This window comes from Scyliorhinus canicula, chromosome 2, assembly GCF_902713615.1.
Source record: "Scyliorhinus canicula chromosome 2, sScyCan1.1, whole genome shotgun sequence".
NCBI lineage: Eukaryota > Metazoa > Chordata > Chondrichthyes > Carcharhiniformes > Scyliorhinidae > Scyliorhinus > Scyliorhinus canicula.
Window position 1 is genome coordinate 220324356 of NC_052147.1, and position 17034 is coordinate 220341389.

At 45.7% G+C, this 17034-nt stretch overlaps 1 protein-coding gene across 5 annotated transcripts in view; it reads left to right on the forward strand.

The window, feature by feature from the left end:
* Positions 1-17034, forward strand: part of pkp4 (plakophilin 4) — a 322789-nt gene that overhangs the window by 94629 nt on the left and 211126 nt on the right. For 3 of the 5 annotated variants that reach the window (XM_038789587.1, XM_038789589.1, XM_038789591.1), the window contains exon 4: positions 6790-6827. In XM_038789587.1, coding sequence (XP_038645515.1) covers positions 6790-6827 — 38 coding nt within the window. The remainder of the gene's footprint in view (positions 1-6789; positions 6828-17034) is intronic. The other 2 variants (XM_038789588.1, XM_038789590.1) reach the window with 1 other exon arrangement.

Consider the following 17034-nt stretch of genomic DNA (forward strand, 5'->3'; position numbering starts at 1 on the left):
TACCACTTGTAATACCATTTGCTTCTCCCTCAAATGTTTGCCGAGCTTCTCCTTAAATCAGGGGTGGGCAAACTACGGCCCGCGGGCCGCATGCGGCCCGCCAAAGGTATTTCTGCGGCCCACCAAGTCATTAAAAAAAAAAAAAAAAAAAATTTTTTTTTTTTTTAAATTTTTTTTTTTTTTTAATTTTTTTTTAAGTTAATGGGGGGGGGCTGTTGGGTTACTTACTGGTATAGGGTGGATACGTTGACTTGAGTAGGGTGATCATTGCTCAACACAACGTCGAGGGCTGAAGGGCCTGTTCTGTGCTGTACTGTTCTATGTTCTATATGAGGCGCCCAGAATCATAACCGGGTGAAGTAATTATTTTACTTAATATACTATGCGGCCCTTTGTGAATTGTGAATTTCTGAATGTGGCCCTTGCACGGAAAAGTTTGCCCACCCCTGCCTTAAATGCTTCTATACCATTTACTTCAACCACTCTGTCGTAACAGTTTCTCAGCAGTCCCTCGCTGAAACATTTTTCTTGGTGACTTATCTTGTATTGATGTCTCTAGTTATGCTCCTCCCCACAGGAGGAAACATGTTTTCTGTATCTACTTTTCCATAATTTTAAAGACTTCTTCTATTAGGTCACCTCCGCCTTTTTTTCAAGAGAAAATAGTCAACCTGTCAGTCCTTTCCTGACATGTATGCATCCTTGTAAATCTCTGCACAGTGTCGCCATATCTTATTAAGACAGTCTTTGACAAAGGTTTAATAGAAGTTTAGCATAACTTTGCATTTCAATTCTATTCCTTTGGAAATAACATTTAGTGGCTATGCTAACCTGAATATGCTAACCTGTTGAACTTTTAATGATTGGTGTATTTCTACTTTGGTTCCTCTACTTAACCTAGACTTGCACCTTCCAAGTAATAAGTGATCGCCCTATTCTCAACCAAAATGTACCACCTATGTTTAACTCTATTTGCCAATTATTTATCAGTTCTGCAATTTTGTATAGAAGTCCTCCGCTATATTAATTAACTCCCCCCTCCTATTGGTGTCATCTGCAAATTTGGAGATTGTGCTTTACATTCAAAGCCCAAATTATCGATGTAAATTGTGAACAGCAACATCCTAGTGTTGATCGTGTGGAAAAACACTTCCCATCTTCTGTCACTCTGAATAACAATCTTAATCTCTCACTTTGATTTGTAAAGAAGCCAACTAGTAATCCATTTTGTCACTCGTCCACGGACTTCACATTCTGACATTAATTAGTCTGCTTATTAAAGGCCATATCTAGATGAATTGCATCAACTACTACTACTATCGACACACTGTCGTGCTCTTGGTCGGTCTGTCATGCTCTTCGTCGGTCAATTTCACTGGTCCTTTAAACTTACCTGCTTTACGGCAGCTAGTGCAGTAAAAAAGGTGACTACCCTGGAGCCTGCGGGAACTCTTGAAGCTGCTCCAACTGTCCAAGGCTTCAGTGTGGTTTTCAATAGCAGGCCAGTGCACTTTAAAGTCTTGTAATTCCAGCAAGCCATCACTATTGTCACTTGTTGGAATTATGGTTCGTGGTCTCTGCACCTCTGGTTAGGAAAGACTAGGTTGTGCAGTGTTCATATCATATAATCCCTACAATACAGATGGAGGCCATTTGGCCCATCAAGTCTGCGTCAACCCTCTGAAAAAGCACCCCACCCAGGCCCAATCCCCCGCCCTATCCCCATAACCCTACATAAGGAGCAATTTAGCATGGCCAATCCACCTAACCTGCACATCGTAGAATCATAGAATTTCCAGTGCAGACGAGAGCCAGCTCCCACATCTTTGGATTGTGGGAGGAAACCCGAGCACCCGAGGGAAACACACGGACACGGGAGGCTGTTCACACAGCCACCTGAAATTTGAATAGAACCCGGATCCCTGAAGCTGTGAGGCAGCAATGCTAACCACCATGCCGCTGTGTGCCAAATAGTTTTGCTTCTAATTGTCCCAGTAAACTGGTGGTAGTCAACACCCAACTATGACCAACCCATGTTGGAATGAGAAACTGTTTGCTAATAGCTATTTAAGACCAAAACGAAAGTGAGAAATTCTGTTGTGCATACTTCACTGACAGCCTATCTGAATTTGACATGGGGCGCTATTCTCCAGAATGATTTCAAGTCTGGTAGAAAGCGGGAACTGCCTCGAGCTTCCTAGCACTCGGCCCAGCGAGGCCAGCAACGCTGTTCAATGTTAATTGGTCCACTTAACAAGGCCCCACAGGTTTCTCACTGTAAATTAAGGTTTGCCAGTTGATTTACTGGGGCCATCCTCCCCGCTAATCAGGTTGAGCAGCATGTAAATGCACAGCCGGACCCCCACTCTGCTCTCAGCTAGGTGCCAAGACGACCGGCCCCAAGATTCAGTGACACAGACATGGGGAGGCTCCTCGACGTGGTGGAGGCCAGGAGGGATGTCCTGCTCCCCAGAGGGTAAGCCACAGGGCAGCTGGTGCTGCCTGGGTCAAGGTGACGATGCCCATAAGCTTGGGTAGTGTGACCACGAGGACTGGACTCTTGTCATAACCTACCCCTTTGTCTCTGTAAGAGAAGCCCGTCCAAAATCGTCAGGCGAGGTCCCAGACTGGAGGAGGCATGCTGGACTTGAAAATCCTCATCACCTTTGAGGGACGAGCCCTAGGTGTGACGGGGATGGCCGAGGACAGAGAGGTTACCAACACAGAGGTGCAATCCACCGGGCCTCACCCAGAGGGCCTGTCAAATGTGAATTGTTATTGCCATACTGACTGACCCATCCCTCCCACTGACCACATGTTCATTTTCCAGCAGGTCCTCCTGCCAATGGCACCGTCCCATCCCTGGTGGCCCCCTCTCCTGCCTCGCAGAAGAGCACCTCAGAGGAGAGCTTCGAGGAAGACGCGGTTGATGCGTCACAGCTGTAATTCCCACCCTCTGCCAGCGCAGAGACACACCCCTCAGTGGGAAACGTTAACAGTCAGGCTTCTGGGGCACAATCTGGTGAGCACCACATAGCTACTTGTGCACATCAGGTGGCGGCAGGAACCCCCGGGTCCCAGCCTGATGCAGAGTCTCTGGTACAGGGGTACCCAGAACTGATAGAGACGTCAGGGACGGAGATGTCAGTGACACCACGGCATATCCATAGCCAATTGGAGGAGTCCCAGAGGCTACGGGCGCAGTAGATGCCACTGGCAATGCGTCTCTTTTAAAATAATTTTATATGTTGACCATGTTGTTGACTAAATTGTATATAGCAAAGATTTCCTTTGTAAATCTTCCTTTTGAACTTCAATGTTTTGTAGGCTTGTCTCATTTACTGAGGCACCTGACATTGCGGATTTGCTACATTCTTCTCCGCATACCCTCCAGTATTAGAATATCTCCCCTGTGTCCTTGTGCCCAGAATTAGATATGGTACTATGCAGTACTGTATAGTTTGACCCCCTTGACTTGAATTCTGCTGTTTTGGCATTTTACTCAGCACTTTTCTTTTTGGACTTTGCTACTCAATGGTTGAATATGTTGAATCTAAAACTCCATTAATAGTGTTGGTGCCAGTGATTGTTTTTTATTTTTCCTTTTGTCTCATATTCTCTTTGATTTCACCTGGCATTTTCTCCACACTTAACGACATTATGCTACATTTGTTTGCTTGTTTGGCTTCTTTACCCTTTAACCATTTTCTTGCATACTGCAGCACACCTGAAGTCCATACAGATTTGTTCAATGCTGCTGGACTTCGTGTACTCCCAAGATTTCATAATTCTCTCTCACATTTTGTGTCCACAACACACCTTATGTCCAAGATGGTGATGACAGTGCCCATGTTGTTTTAGGTTTGTGACATTGATCTCCAGCTGATTTCAGGTAGAGCTTTTCAGTGTCTCAAATGCAGCATCGGCTTTTGAGTACAAATCTGGAGAAGCAATGTTTATAAATGCTGTATTGGATTGGATTTGTTTATTGTCACGTGTACTGAGGTACAGTGGCAAGTATTTTTCTGCAAGCAGCTCAAACAGATCATTTAGTACATGAAAAGAAAAAGGAAAACACACAAAAGAGCAACACAAGGACCACAATGTAAATACATAGACACTGGCATCAGGTGAAGCATACAGGAGTGTAGTATAATCGGGTCAGTCCATAGGTGGGCCGCTTGGAGTCTGGTAACAGCGGGGAAGAAGCTGTTTTTGAATCGGTTCTCAGACTTTTGTATCTCTTGACCGATTTAAAAAAGTATTGAATGGTTTTCTAAAATCTAAACACTTGGGGGTGGGGGAGAATAGCTGCTAATTAATATTCATGCATTGGCAAAGTGTGCTATTTGTATACATTAAGGTTTGAGTTATTGAATCCTACTTGTAGATGTCTGGACAGTTGTGATAGTGCCACAGCTGGTTTTCATATCTCTGAAAGTTGCTTAATTTGCATTGAAAACTTCATGTGCCCAAACTGATGGCCATTGGTAATCTCTTCAAATCAGATTTTCCATTTGATGCATTCACAAGGTATTGAATAGCAGAAGAATAGGAAAAATTCTCTAAAATGAACTATGATAGAGAACTCTCGGGTGTGAATTTGTGGAAACAGATCTAAATGCCCACATGAAACACACACAAATGCTAGTTACCTGGATCCTTCCAACTGTTTGCTATACCTGGACTTGGTGGTAGGATAGGTTAATGTTGTACGTTCTGTTCTAAAACACCTTTACTAACCACTGCATGTAGGGTTTTGACTGCCAGTATACACCCAACCTTTTCTCCCACATTTGGCCAGCTTCCTGTGTTCCTCCTGCTCCTGTTCCCCATTATGTAATACCTATCTTTAAAATTGATTTATTTCCCTGTAGTAGAAGGTTCCCCAAACTTTTCCAGCGTGAACCCTTTTGACCTCCCCAGAGTACAGAGAAACATTCTGAAGGATTATTGTACAATGGGTATAAACATGCAAAAATAATCGCTTAGCTGAACTAGCGTTTTATATGGATTTAGCATAATTTTCTGTCAATAAAAGCAAATTACTGCGGATGCTGGAATCTGAAACCAAAAGAGAGAATGCTGGAAAATCTCAGCAGGTCTGACAGCATCTGTAAGGAGAGAGGAGAGAAATGGGAGCTAATATTTTGAGTCCAGATGACCCTTTAGCTTTGACAAAGGGTCATTTGGACTCAAAACGTTAGCTCTCTATTCTCTCCTTGCAGGTGCTGCCAGACCTGCTGAGAGTTTCGAGCGTTTTCTCTTTTGGTTTCTGTCTCTTGAGCTCTTGTATTTAAAAAAAAACAGTATTTGTCATAATTTTCTGGCTCTTAACTCTGCTTATATTTATAAACACCAGGATCTCGTCTGCTTCAATTAGCTCCTTTGTTAACCCACACTACATTACACTACGTCTCCAAGCTTGCTTTCTCTTTACTGCTATTTTCACCATTTACAATGCTGCACATTTGTGTCTCCTCATTGTTCCTATCAACTCCTCACTACTATATTTCCAAGTTTTGTCATATGCAAGCTTGAAAGTTTTACTCTGTAATCCATCTTAGTCCTTGTAGCCCATCTATTCAGCTCATCTGCTCAGACATACACCACCTGCATCTCTTGCCCAACTCCAATCTCACAATTGTCTCTCTTTGGGCAGTGTTCACTGAGTGACTGTACCTCATTTCCTCATGCTCTCTTCCATTACATCTCGACCATACCCTTTTTTGTCAATGTTCTCAAGATATTGACATCCTATTCCATTCTTGCCTCACCCCACCACTGAGTCATTTTACTGTATCAATAATGCTAAATAAATGTAAGAAATTGTCATAACTGTCCAATATCTAGGTCTGGAGTCAGAATTGCAGGGGCAGCACGGTAGCATGGTGGTTAGCATAAATGCTTCACAGCTCCAGGGTCCCAGGTTCGATTCCCGGCTGGTTCACTGTCTGTGCGGAGTCTGCACGTCCTCCCCGTGTGTGCGTGGGTTTCCTCCGGGTGCTCCAGTTTCCTCCCACAGTCCAAAGATGTGCGAGTTAGGTGGATTGGCCATGCTAAATTGCCCATAGTGTCCTAAAAAAGTAAGGTTGGGTTACGGGTATAGGGTGGATACGTGGGTTTGAGTAGGGTGATCATTTCTCGGTACAACATCGAGGGCCGAAGGGCCTGTTCTGTGCTGTACTGTTCTATGTTCTGTTATTAATTTGTGCGTTGAAGTATTTTTAATGAAGTGTCTGACAACCGCAAAATGTAAGACATTGGATTATTGCAAAAAACAGGCATCAAATAAGGTTCAATGGAAAGGTTTCCACAAATGTTTTTCAATATCAATAGTAATATGCATTTGGGGCAGCAGGGTAGCATGGTGGTTAGCATAAATGCTTCACAGCTCCAGGGTCCCAGGTTCGATTCCCGGCTGGGTCACTGTCTGTGTGGAGTCTGCACGTCCTCCCCCTGTGTGCGTGGGTTTCCTCCGGGTGCTCCGGTTTCCTCCCACAGTCCAAAGATGTGCGGGTTAGGTGGATTGGCCATGCTAAATTGCCCGTAGTGTCCTAATAAAAGTAAGGTTAAGGGGGGGGTTGTTGGGTTACGGGTATAGGGTGGTTTGAGTAGGGTGATCATGGCTCGGCACAACATTGAGGGCCGAAGGGCCTGTTCTGTGCTGTACTGTTCTATGTCTATGTCTATGTCTTGTGCATGAAAATGCAAGTTTACCTGTTGAGTTACAAATATTGGTAATGTATAGATAGTGTGAAATAACATTTCTTTCCCTTTTTCTGACAGCAGCTCAACTGAAAAATCCTTCTACTGGAGACCAACAGGTATTACGACTGTGATTTATAGTTGACATTTATTTGTACTTCCTCTTGTCTGTATGTAAATATAGATAACTAATTTACAATGCAAAATTTAATTTATTCTGTATTTGTAACATGCATTCATCATCTGTTTAATTTGGTTAAACAGTCTAGGCTTCAACTCTTTGGAATGAAACCTTAAGACCTGATTGGTGATGGGGGGGTGCAGGTACTGGGGTGAAGAGTGATCTGAAGCAGTCATTCTTCATTTTAATTGGAAGTTGATTGTACTTTTTTTGCTCAACTGTTAAGAAATCTAAAGTGCACATGCATGTATTTGTGGTCTTGAAATCACAAGGAGGAACTTTTGAGATTTTCAATGTTTTACAAATTCGTAACAAAAAGTGGAAAGGTATCTGTACAGCACAAATCAATAGTCTTTACAACTTTGGGAACACATAAAAGGGTTGATTCAGAGTACCCAACATGTTCTTTCCACGGATAAAGAGCCTGTCTGTACCCATCAGGGTACAGGCAACCGTTTAGACCTACATCTCACCCATGGCTAGAAAACAATGTATTTGTTTCAAACACTAGCTTTCGGAGCACTGCTCCTTCCTCAGGTGAATGAAGAGGCATGTTCCAGAAACGTATATATCTAGGCAAATTTAGAGATGCCAGACAATGCTTAGAATGTGAGCATTTGTAGGTAATCAAGTCTTTACAGATCCAGAGATAGGGGTAACCCCAGGTTAAAGAGGTGTGAATTGTCTCAAGCTAGGACAGTTGGTAGGATTTCGCAAGCCCAGGCCAGATGGTGGGGGATGGATGTAATGCGACATGAATCCCAAATCCCAGTTGAGGCCGCACTCGTGTGCGGAACTTGGCTATAAGTTTCTGCTCGGCGATTCTGCGTTGTCTCGCGTCCTGAAGGCCGCCTTGGAGAACGCTTACCCGGAGATCAGAGGCTGAATGCCCTTGACTGTTGAAGTGTTCCCCGACTGGAAGGGAACATTCCTGCCTGGTGATTGTACCGCAGTAGATACTCGCGCGACTCGGCCAACGTTGTCTACCTCATACGCTGCAGGAAAGGATGTCCCAAAGCGTGGTACATTGGCGAGACCATGCAGACGCTGCGACAACGAATGAACGGACATCGGTTTTACAGTTCAAGTCCAGCAGAAAATCGGGAGAAAGGTCCAAACGTCTGACCTGAGTGGGAGCTACTAAATGTGTGACTTACTCCTTTATAGCCGCCACCGGAAGTCAACAAATAGGAACGTTAACTGGTCCCAATCGTAGCACAGCGGAAACCCACACCAGGACAGGAGTGCCCCCCAGACTGGGGAGTGCCCTGGGAGGGAGCCCCCCACCCCCCCCAACCCGAAACAGAAGAGCGAATTAGGCCAAAAACCACCATAGACCAGTATCTCTTTATAATCTTTAATGTCACAAGTAGGCTTACACCGCAATAAAGTCACTGTGGAAAAAGCCCCTAGTCACCACATTCCAGCATCAGTTCGGGTACACCGAAGGAGAATTCAGAATGTCCAAATTACCTAATAGCACGTATTTTGGGATTTGTGGGAGGAAACTGGAGCACCCGGAGGAACCCACGCAGACACTGGGAGAATGAGTAGACTCCACACAGAGAGTGACCCAAGCCAAGAATCAAACCTGGGACCCTGGCGCTGTGAAGCCACAGTACTTGCTACCATGCTGCCTGAACATCTGAATGTTCATGTCACCCAAGACCTACATTCAACACCACAGCCAACCCTCAGGCACCAGTACAAAGGGAAGTAGAAGCAACTCTCCAAAATCCCTCTAGGCAGAGGAAGAGTGAAGAAGCACAAGAACTGTCAGAACAAAAACCCTTGGTTCCACAAACCACTTCCTAAATACGCCTCTCAACTCTTGAAGTTGGGCTTTCGCATCCTGTACTGCAGACCCAAGAACATTCTGCACCTCACAGCCTAGACTGTGATGGATCACCTTCATTGCTAGCAGCCATCATCTGGCGGTGTGCATCGTACTGTCAGGGCAGGAAACCTCAAAGACACCTGCATCAACTCCCACCAGCTGCCATGAATCAAAAAGGATTGAAGCATATCGTCTTAAAGTGCTGAAATATCGACCAACAAGTATCAGCACATGGTGTAAAAGCCATTTTGAGATTGAAAGATGAGCAGAGGTGGAGCTTGCAAAAATGCACCCGCACCGGTGCTTCCATTGCGTGATTCCTGGGAACAAGGAATCTAGTCAGCCTCTCTTCACCTCTGTGTAGTATCCATATGATTGTCACCAAACTCTAAAACTATTACTAACTTTGATGTAACCACTCAAATACCCTTCTTTAAATGCATGTTGAAGGATATTTTTGCCTCCTAATGTTCTCCTGCCTTCAGTTTTCCTGGGAGGGCAAGAGGAAACAGCAGTGAATGCTAGGTGGAGTGCTTGTGGAATGACCAATTTGTCAAGGGCCAAAGACCTACTTTGTCTTCAACATGCTGTTTGCCATATTTTAAGTGGCAGGATATTGTTAACTGGGAATATTGGATAGATCCATCTTGTGGTTCTAACTTCTGACGAGGAAAATGTAAATACAAGATGGATCTTTTTTAATTACCAAATGTCTTCAGTCAGTGAGCGGGATTCTCTGGCTGCACCTGCCCACCGACTGGAAATTCCTGCCCAAGGTCAATGGACCTTTGCAGTCTGTGTTGATGGCCATCCAGTGGCGGGTGGGTCGGACGAATCCGGTGGGTCCAGTATCTTGCAGATTCTACTTATAGAATTCCATTACATAAAATCTAGAGTACAAACAGATCTTTTGATCCATTGGTGAAGCAGTTGTTAAGATCTATAAGCCTCCTCCCATCTCACTCCATGTATCCCTGTCAGATTTTGCCTCAACTACTCCTTGTGGTAGAAAGTTTTATTTTCTTACCGTTCTTTGGCAAATTTTCTTAATTCTCAGTTGGATGTTTTAATGACTATCTCATTTATAGTCTCTAATTTTTATACCACTCCACCACAGGTGAAAGGATTTACTGATCTATCAAACGCCATCATAATACACAGTGCAAGACTTGATTAGTGACACTCTGCTAAATGACCACTTGGCAGAAGCCATTCCTCTTGAGGTGATTGATCCTGAGTGATGATTCTTTAATTCAAAGACCATTTACAGAGCTACTCAAGCTGCCTTTCAACATGAAGCTCAAAAACCCTTACGATCCAGCTCATTCAGAATGCTGCAGCCTCTTGTCCAGTTCCTCTGCCTCCCCATTACTCAGCAAACTATAAGATTTTCACCGTAATTATGCTCTCAAAGTTTGTAACTTTGCTTCATGTCATCCTTCCCTCCAGATGCATTTTCTGTGGTTACATCCCTGCACACTTGGCCTGTCTCCCTAAAGGCATCCATATACCTCTTGGGTTGTGAAAGCTTCCTAAATTCCATGTACTTTAACCAGCTTTTCTGATTTCCTCCTCAATGTTTTTATTTTCCCTCCTATTCAACTTTTGCATTTCATTCTCCCTCTACTTTTCCCATGTGTAAAGCAACAAGATGTCTTTTGGTACACAAAAAGAGCCCGAGTGCTTTGCTGTTGAGTGGCAATTATGAAGTAACATTCCAGAGCAGGAATGCTAAATTATACCGTAAAATTGATCAAACTTGTAATCTGTCTGATATATTCTTGCATTGATCCTATGGGGAAAAACATTCAAACTGAGCACTTTATTTCTCCCCTTAAATTCTGACAAAAAATTCCTTGCTGATGTTGTAACAGCTGGGTGATATTGATAGCATGCGACTAGGATAATCAAGCACCACTAATTCATGACCAATACTGATTTTTTTACAACTGAAACAAGACTAAGCTGGGGAAGATTATTATGGCTTCAAGAGGCCGTCCTGCAGTTTGGAACAAACCTTGGAACCTGCTGAAAATTTTGATTCTCATAAGTTATAGTTCCCTTGCTCTGCAAACATTAACTTGTATCATGTCAAAATCCTAAGGAGCTTATCGAAAGTATAATTAAGCAGAAATTGACCTGGGCCCAACAATCTTCAGTGTCTTCACACAAGCTTGCCACCCCCACATTGATTCTGTATACACCTCTTGCTGCCTCAGGAAGGCAGATAGCATTATCGGACACCCCTCCCACCCAGACATTGCCGCCTTCCAGACCCTTCCATCAGGCATAAGGTACAGAAGTCTGAAGACTCAAACATCCAGACCTAGGAACAGCTTCTTCCCCACAGCTACAAGACTTCTCAACGACTCTCCCTCGGACTAATCTGTTCCCTGTAAGAACACTATTCACGATGCCCTATTCTGCTCTTGCTCGTGTATTTGCTTTGTTTGGCCCCTTGTTCCGCACTAACCAATCAGTTTGTCGATGTACCATTTGTTCTCTGTTGATTATTCTTTTGTCTACTATGTATGTACTGTGTATGTTCTCTTGGCCGCAGAAAAATATTTTTCACTCTACTTCGGTACATGTGACAATAAATCAAATCAAAATTCATTCATGACCTCCCTTCACCATAAGGTCAGAAGTGGGAATGTTCGGAGATGACTGTTGTTCAGCACCATTGATGACAACTCTGATAATGAAGCAGTCCATGTCCAAATGCAGCAAGACCTGGACAATAGCCAGGCTTGGGCTGACAAGTGGCAAGTTACATTCGTGCCACATAAATACCAGGCAGTGACCATCTACAAGACAGGATCTAACTAATGCCCCATAGCACTCAGTGGCATTAAACTGAATCCCCCACAATCAATATCCTGGGGGTTGCCATTGATCAGAAACTGAACTGGACTAGCCATACTAATACCGTGGTTACTAAAACAGGTTAAAGGCTTGTAACCTTTAAAAGCGAGTAAGCCCCCCCCAAAAAAACAAAAAAAGCCTGTCCACAATTTACAAGGCACAAGTCAGGCGTGTAATGGAATACTCTCCAATTGCATGGATGAATGCAACTCCAGCAACGCTCCAGAAGATCAACATTATCCAGGACAAAGCGGCCTGCTTCATTGCTCCCCCTTCCACAAGCATTCAATCCCTCCCCAATGAACAGTAGCAGCCATGTGTACCATCTACAAGACGCATTGCAGGAACTTGTCACGGTTCCCTAGGCAGCACATTCCAAACCCATGATCACTACCATCTAGAAAGGCGCCATTCCTTCACTTTCACTGTGTGTGGTGTTTGGGGGGGGGGGGGGGGGGGGGGGGGAGCGGGTGGAGGCGGTATCACGTAAGAACACTAGTATGGGGTTAGTGAGTGTTAATGGCACCTCTGCTGTTCTTGCCGACTTGGTGCTTCACAGGCCCGTAAGTAGTGGCAGCCCTGAGGGTGTGGGAACAGTGGAGGCGGCACATGGGTTTTTTTTTGGGGGGGGGAAGGGGGGTTGGTGTGGGCACCGATATGTAATAACCACCGGTTTGCTCCAGGGAGGTTGGGTGGTGGGGTTTTGGAGGTGTCAGCGAGCAGGATCAAGAGATTTGGGGATCTCTTTATTGATGAGGGTTCCCTGATTTTCGACGAGCTGGAGGAGGCGTTTGTGTTGCCAGGCGGGAATGGTTTCCGGTATCTGCAGGCGAGGGATTTTGTGCGGAGGCACGTTTCAACCTTCCCACACCTGCCACCTCAGGAGCTGCAGGATAAGGTGGTGTCGAGAACAGGAGTAGAAGAGGGGACGGTCTCTGAGATCTAGAAGGAGCTGATGGATGGGACGGAGCTCCGATAGGGGAGGTGAAGAGAAAGTGGGAAGAAGGGCTGGGTGGGGAGTTGGAGGCCGGGTTTTGGGAAGAGGCCCTGAGGAGAGTTGATGCATCCTCATCGTGCGCTAGGCTCAGCCTGATACAGTGTAAGGTGGTCCAAAGGTCACACATGACTGGCCAGGATGAGCAGGTTCTTTTGAGGAGGTGGGGGATAGGTGCGAGCGCTGTGCGTGGGGTCCTGTAAACCATGTCAGAGGCTGAGGGCTTTCTGGCAGGGGTTTGCTGACGTCATGTCAGAGGTCTTAAAAGTTAGGGCAGTGCCGAGTCTAGAGGTGGCGATCTTTGGTGTCGGAAGACCTGGGAGTCCAGGGGGTGAGAGAGGCCGACTCCTGGTCTTTGCCTCCCTTGTAGCCTGGAGACTGATCTTACTAGGTTGGAGGGACTCTCAGCCCCTGAAGGTGGGGGTATTGGTTAGAGACATGGCGGGGTTTCTCAGACTCGCAAAAAATTAAATTTGCCTTGAGGGGTTCATTGCAGGGGTTTGTTTGGAGCTGGCAGACGTTCATCGACTTCTTCGAGAAAAGTTAAGCTGTCGGCTGAGGGGGCGGGGGTGAGGTGTGTGGGAAGGGGAGGCATGGGCGAGACGAGTAAGAATAGGAGAACCAACGGAGGGGTGCTTCGGGAAGGTGGCACTTTTTGTGTAAGCAGTGTTGGCTGAGGTGTGTGCTTGGGTTTGTTGGTTATATTGTTTTTGAAATTTGATGTTTAAAATTGTTTAAAATTATAAATGCCTCAATAAAATATTTTCTAAAAAAGAAAGAAAAACATTGAACCGAAGTTGGAGATTGAGGGGTGATTAGAACTTTATCAAAGAGGTACATTTTAAGGAGCATTTGGGATAGCATGTTCTCTTTGAGCTCATGTTGCCCATGAGACCCAACTCCTGTGCCCTGACTCTATTCTCATTGACCAGGAGAGCATTTGAATTGGAGTCTGGAGAGGGAAACTTGATGGAAGAAATTCCTACTCTTTTGGGGGAAAATGGGTAAAAAATGGGAGGTGACATGATGGAATGAAAAGGTAAGTTGGAGATGGTTGGGTAGTGAGCAAGAATATAGTCCCAATCACCCTATCAAACAAGTCTACATGCTCTTGCACTTGGGTGGGGGAGGCATGAGAGAGGAGCTTAATGTAATGGCAGGTTATAAAGAAAACAAGCCCGAGGTTATCTTTACATTCCAGGATGATCTTGGATGCGGCTGTGGTTTTATGTCTTTCAAACAGAGATAGATAGGTTCTTGATTAATCAGGGGTTATGGGGAGAAGGCAGGAGAATGGGGATGAGAAAATATCAGCCATGATTGAATGGCGGAGCAGACTCGATGGGCTGAGTGGCCTAATTCTGCTTCTATGCCTTTTGGTCTTGTGGAGTGCTAGATGTGGTCCGGCCAGAGTTGAAGAAAGGTGACTAAAAGTTGCGTGCCAGATAAAATTCCAGTTTCTGTCCTACACGGTTCTCCAAGTTCATCAGGGGAATCACCAGAGTGGGGAAGAGTTAGGGACATGTTTAATCAGAGGCCATGGGCAGGATTCTCCAACCCTCCGTGGCAAAATTACCCAAAATAGGCTTGCACGCCGTACGCAATTCTCCGGTGACTGGAGAATCGTCGCACGCATGCGCAATCAACGCGGTGCTGGTTGGGGGCGGTAGAAAGCAGCCCCCGTGACGATTCTCCGCGCTCAACAGGCCAAGCCCTGCCGGCGTGGTTCACGTGGTCCCTCGGCGTTTTGGCTGCGGGGGCCGTCCTGGTGAGGGGGGGGGGCATGGGGATCCGACTCCGGGGGGGGTGCTATGTTCCTCCACGCTGGGTTCCTGTCGGATGCCGCCATGTTGCGCGGGGGCTGGCGCGAGCGTAACTGCAGGGCCCCGCGAAAAGCCGGAGCTGCAGGGTGCATGCCGGGGCCCTGCTGACCCCCTTGAAGACAGAGAATCACCCCGGACTTTCTAGGAAAAAGTCAGTGATTCCCACCCGTTTTCCGGCAGGCGTGGGGACCTAGTCCCCAGAAGGGAGAATCCCACCCTATATTTTGAAATGGCACTTATGTTTATTTCCACCTCCCTGACTTGAAAACACTGGCACCAATTATACCCAGTTTAGCTTGAGATTAGTTACTTCCATGCAGAGTTTTTATTAATTCAAGAATTCCAGCAGGCACAAGGAAAGAGAAAGGGCATAAATGAGATTGATTGAAATTGATTAAATACTTTGTCATGACAATAGTATGATGATTGACCTGAGCACATTAGCCTTCTGTAGCAGTTGATCCAAATCTATTTTGAGTAACAAAAGGTTGTATTCTAATCCTTTAATCTGTAATAACTAAATGTATTTGTATTCTCTTTGCAACACTTGCAAATGAAAGTTATTGACCCAGATTTAATTGTATATTCTGTATCTGTAGGTCACTGTAAATGTGGCAGTCTATTCTTTTCGCCTATGGCAAAATTTACCAATGCCTTTTCCTTTCTCCAAAGAGTCCTGATTAATCATTACATCATAGTTTTGTGTGTCCATAACACATGCCACAGCATACCTCCATAAGTCAACTTGACATTCATGTAAATTCCACTGCAGAGAAGTAGAAATCACAACCCTCCATTTGAGAAGTAAATTTCCTGTCATTTTGAAGTTTGTGATTCAGATTATTTTTGAAAATGTTAATTTTGGAATGATTAGGAGGGAGAAAGGATGTGTATAAAATTTCACTAAACAATTGACTTCCGGTGGCGGCTATGGAGGAGTAGGTCGCACATTTGATAGCTCCCGCCTGTGACAGACTTTTGGACCTTTTTCTCCCGTTTTTCCCCGGATTTTATTGGATGAATTGGTGGAGAGTGAGGGGGTGAGGCGAAGTCCCCCTCCAGTGCATAGAGAATTGGACCAGAAGGGACCGTGTGCGAAGACAAGGTTTTACAAGAAAGATGCCAGCAGAGCCGGCAAAGTGGGAAGACATGGCGGAGAAGCAGGGCTGCGGGGAGATTGCACAGTGGTCGACGGAGCAGCTGGTGAAGTTTTTTGAAGACTGCTTCGCCAAGTTTAAGAAGGACATGCTGGACCCGATCAAGGCTGAAATTGATCAGGTGGGGCAGAATCAAGAAATCCACGGCGTGAGATCCAGGAGGTGAAGAAAAAGGTGTCTGAGCACGAGGAATACATAACCATGTTGGAGACCAAGGTGGAAATAATGAATGACTGCCAGAAAAGAATGCAGGAGAAGCTGGAGGACTTGAAGAACAGTTCCAGGAGGCAGAATCTGAGAACCGTCGGCCTCCCTGAGGGCAGTGAGGAATCTGATGCGAGGGCCTATGTGACGAACTTGTTCGAGAAGTTGATGGGGGCTGAGGCGTTCCCTCGGCCCCTGGAATTGGATAGAGCGCATAGAGCCCTCGCGAAGAAGCCCCGAGCGAACGAGCCACCGAGGGCGATGGTGGTACGTATGCACCGGTTCCTGGACACTGAACACATTCTGCGGTGAGCCAAGAAAGAGTGGAGCAGCAGGTGGGAGAATTGTGAGCTGTGCATTTGTCAAGACCTGGGTGCGGAGTTGGCCAAGAGGCGAGCCGGGTTTAATCAGGTAAAATCGGCCCTCTTGAAGAAGGTGCTGGAGCTCGGGATGTTGTACCCAGCGCGTCTGTGGGTCACATATTAGGACCGGGACTTCTACTCTGAAACACCAGACGATGCATTGATTTTCATTGGGGGAAAAAAAACTGGATGTGAACTAAAGACACTGGAGCCTTGGGGAGAATATTATCGTGGCGATTTGTTGATGATCACTTTTGTGCTGGTTTGACTAAGTAGTGTTATGTGCAATATGGGGCTGTTTCGAGATCTAAAATTAACTTTGTTTTACTGGGAGCTGGATGGAGGGTGGGGGTGGTTCTGTGGTTGTTTTTCCCTGTTTTTTCAACTATTTGTTTACTAGGGAATGTGATACTTTGAATATGTATGCCCAAGTTTTGGGGGGGGGGGGAGAAGAGAAGAGAGAACAAGGGGGAGACGTTCAGTTTGGTGCCATGGGTGGGAGCTATCAAGTCAGCTGGCTCACAGAAGTGCAGTGGGCGAGAGCAGGTGATGAGCATGAGCTTGATATGGGGAGGGTTGGGTTTCTGGTGCTTTTACCAGGGGGGATGTAGGTTGGGGGGGGGGGGGGGGTGGCAAGCTGCTTTGCTGACAGGGGAGGAACTGCTACTAGGAGACAAATTGGAGGTCGGGGACGGCGGATGCCTGAGGGCGGGCTCGAGGGGGTTGGAGGCTGGCCTAAAAAGGGAGATTGTGTGTGTGCATGCGTGTGTGCGCGCGCTGGGTCAATAGAAATTTTCAAGACTAAAAGATGATTTTTGAAAGAGGGGTGAAAAGAACAAGTTGATGGAGTTGGGGTACGGATCAGCCATGATCTGAAAGAATGGGTTAGGACTGGCCTATTTC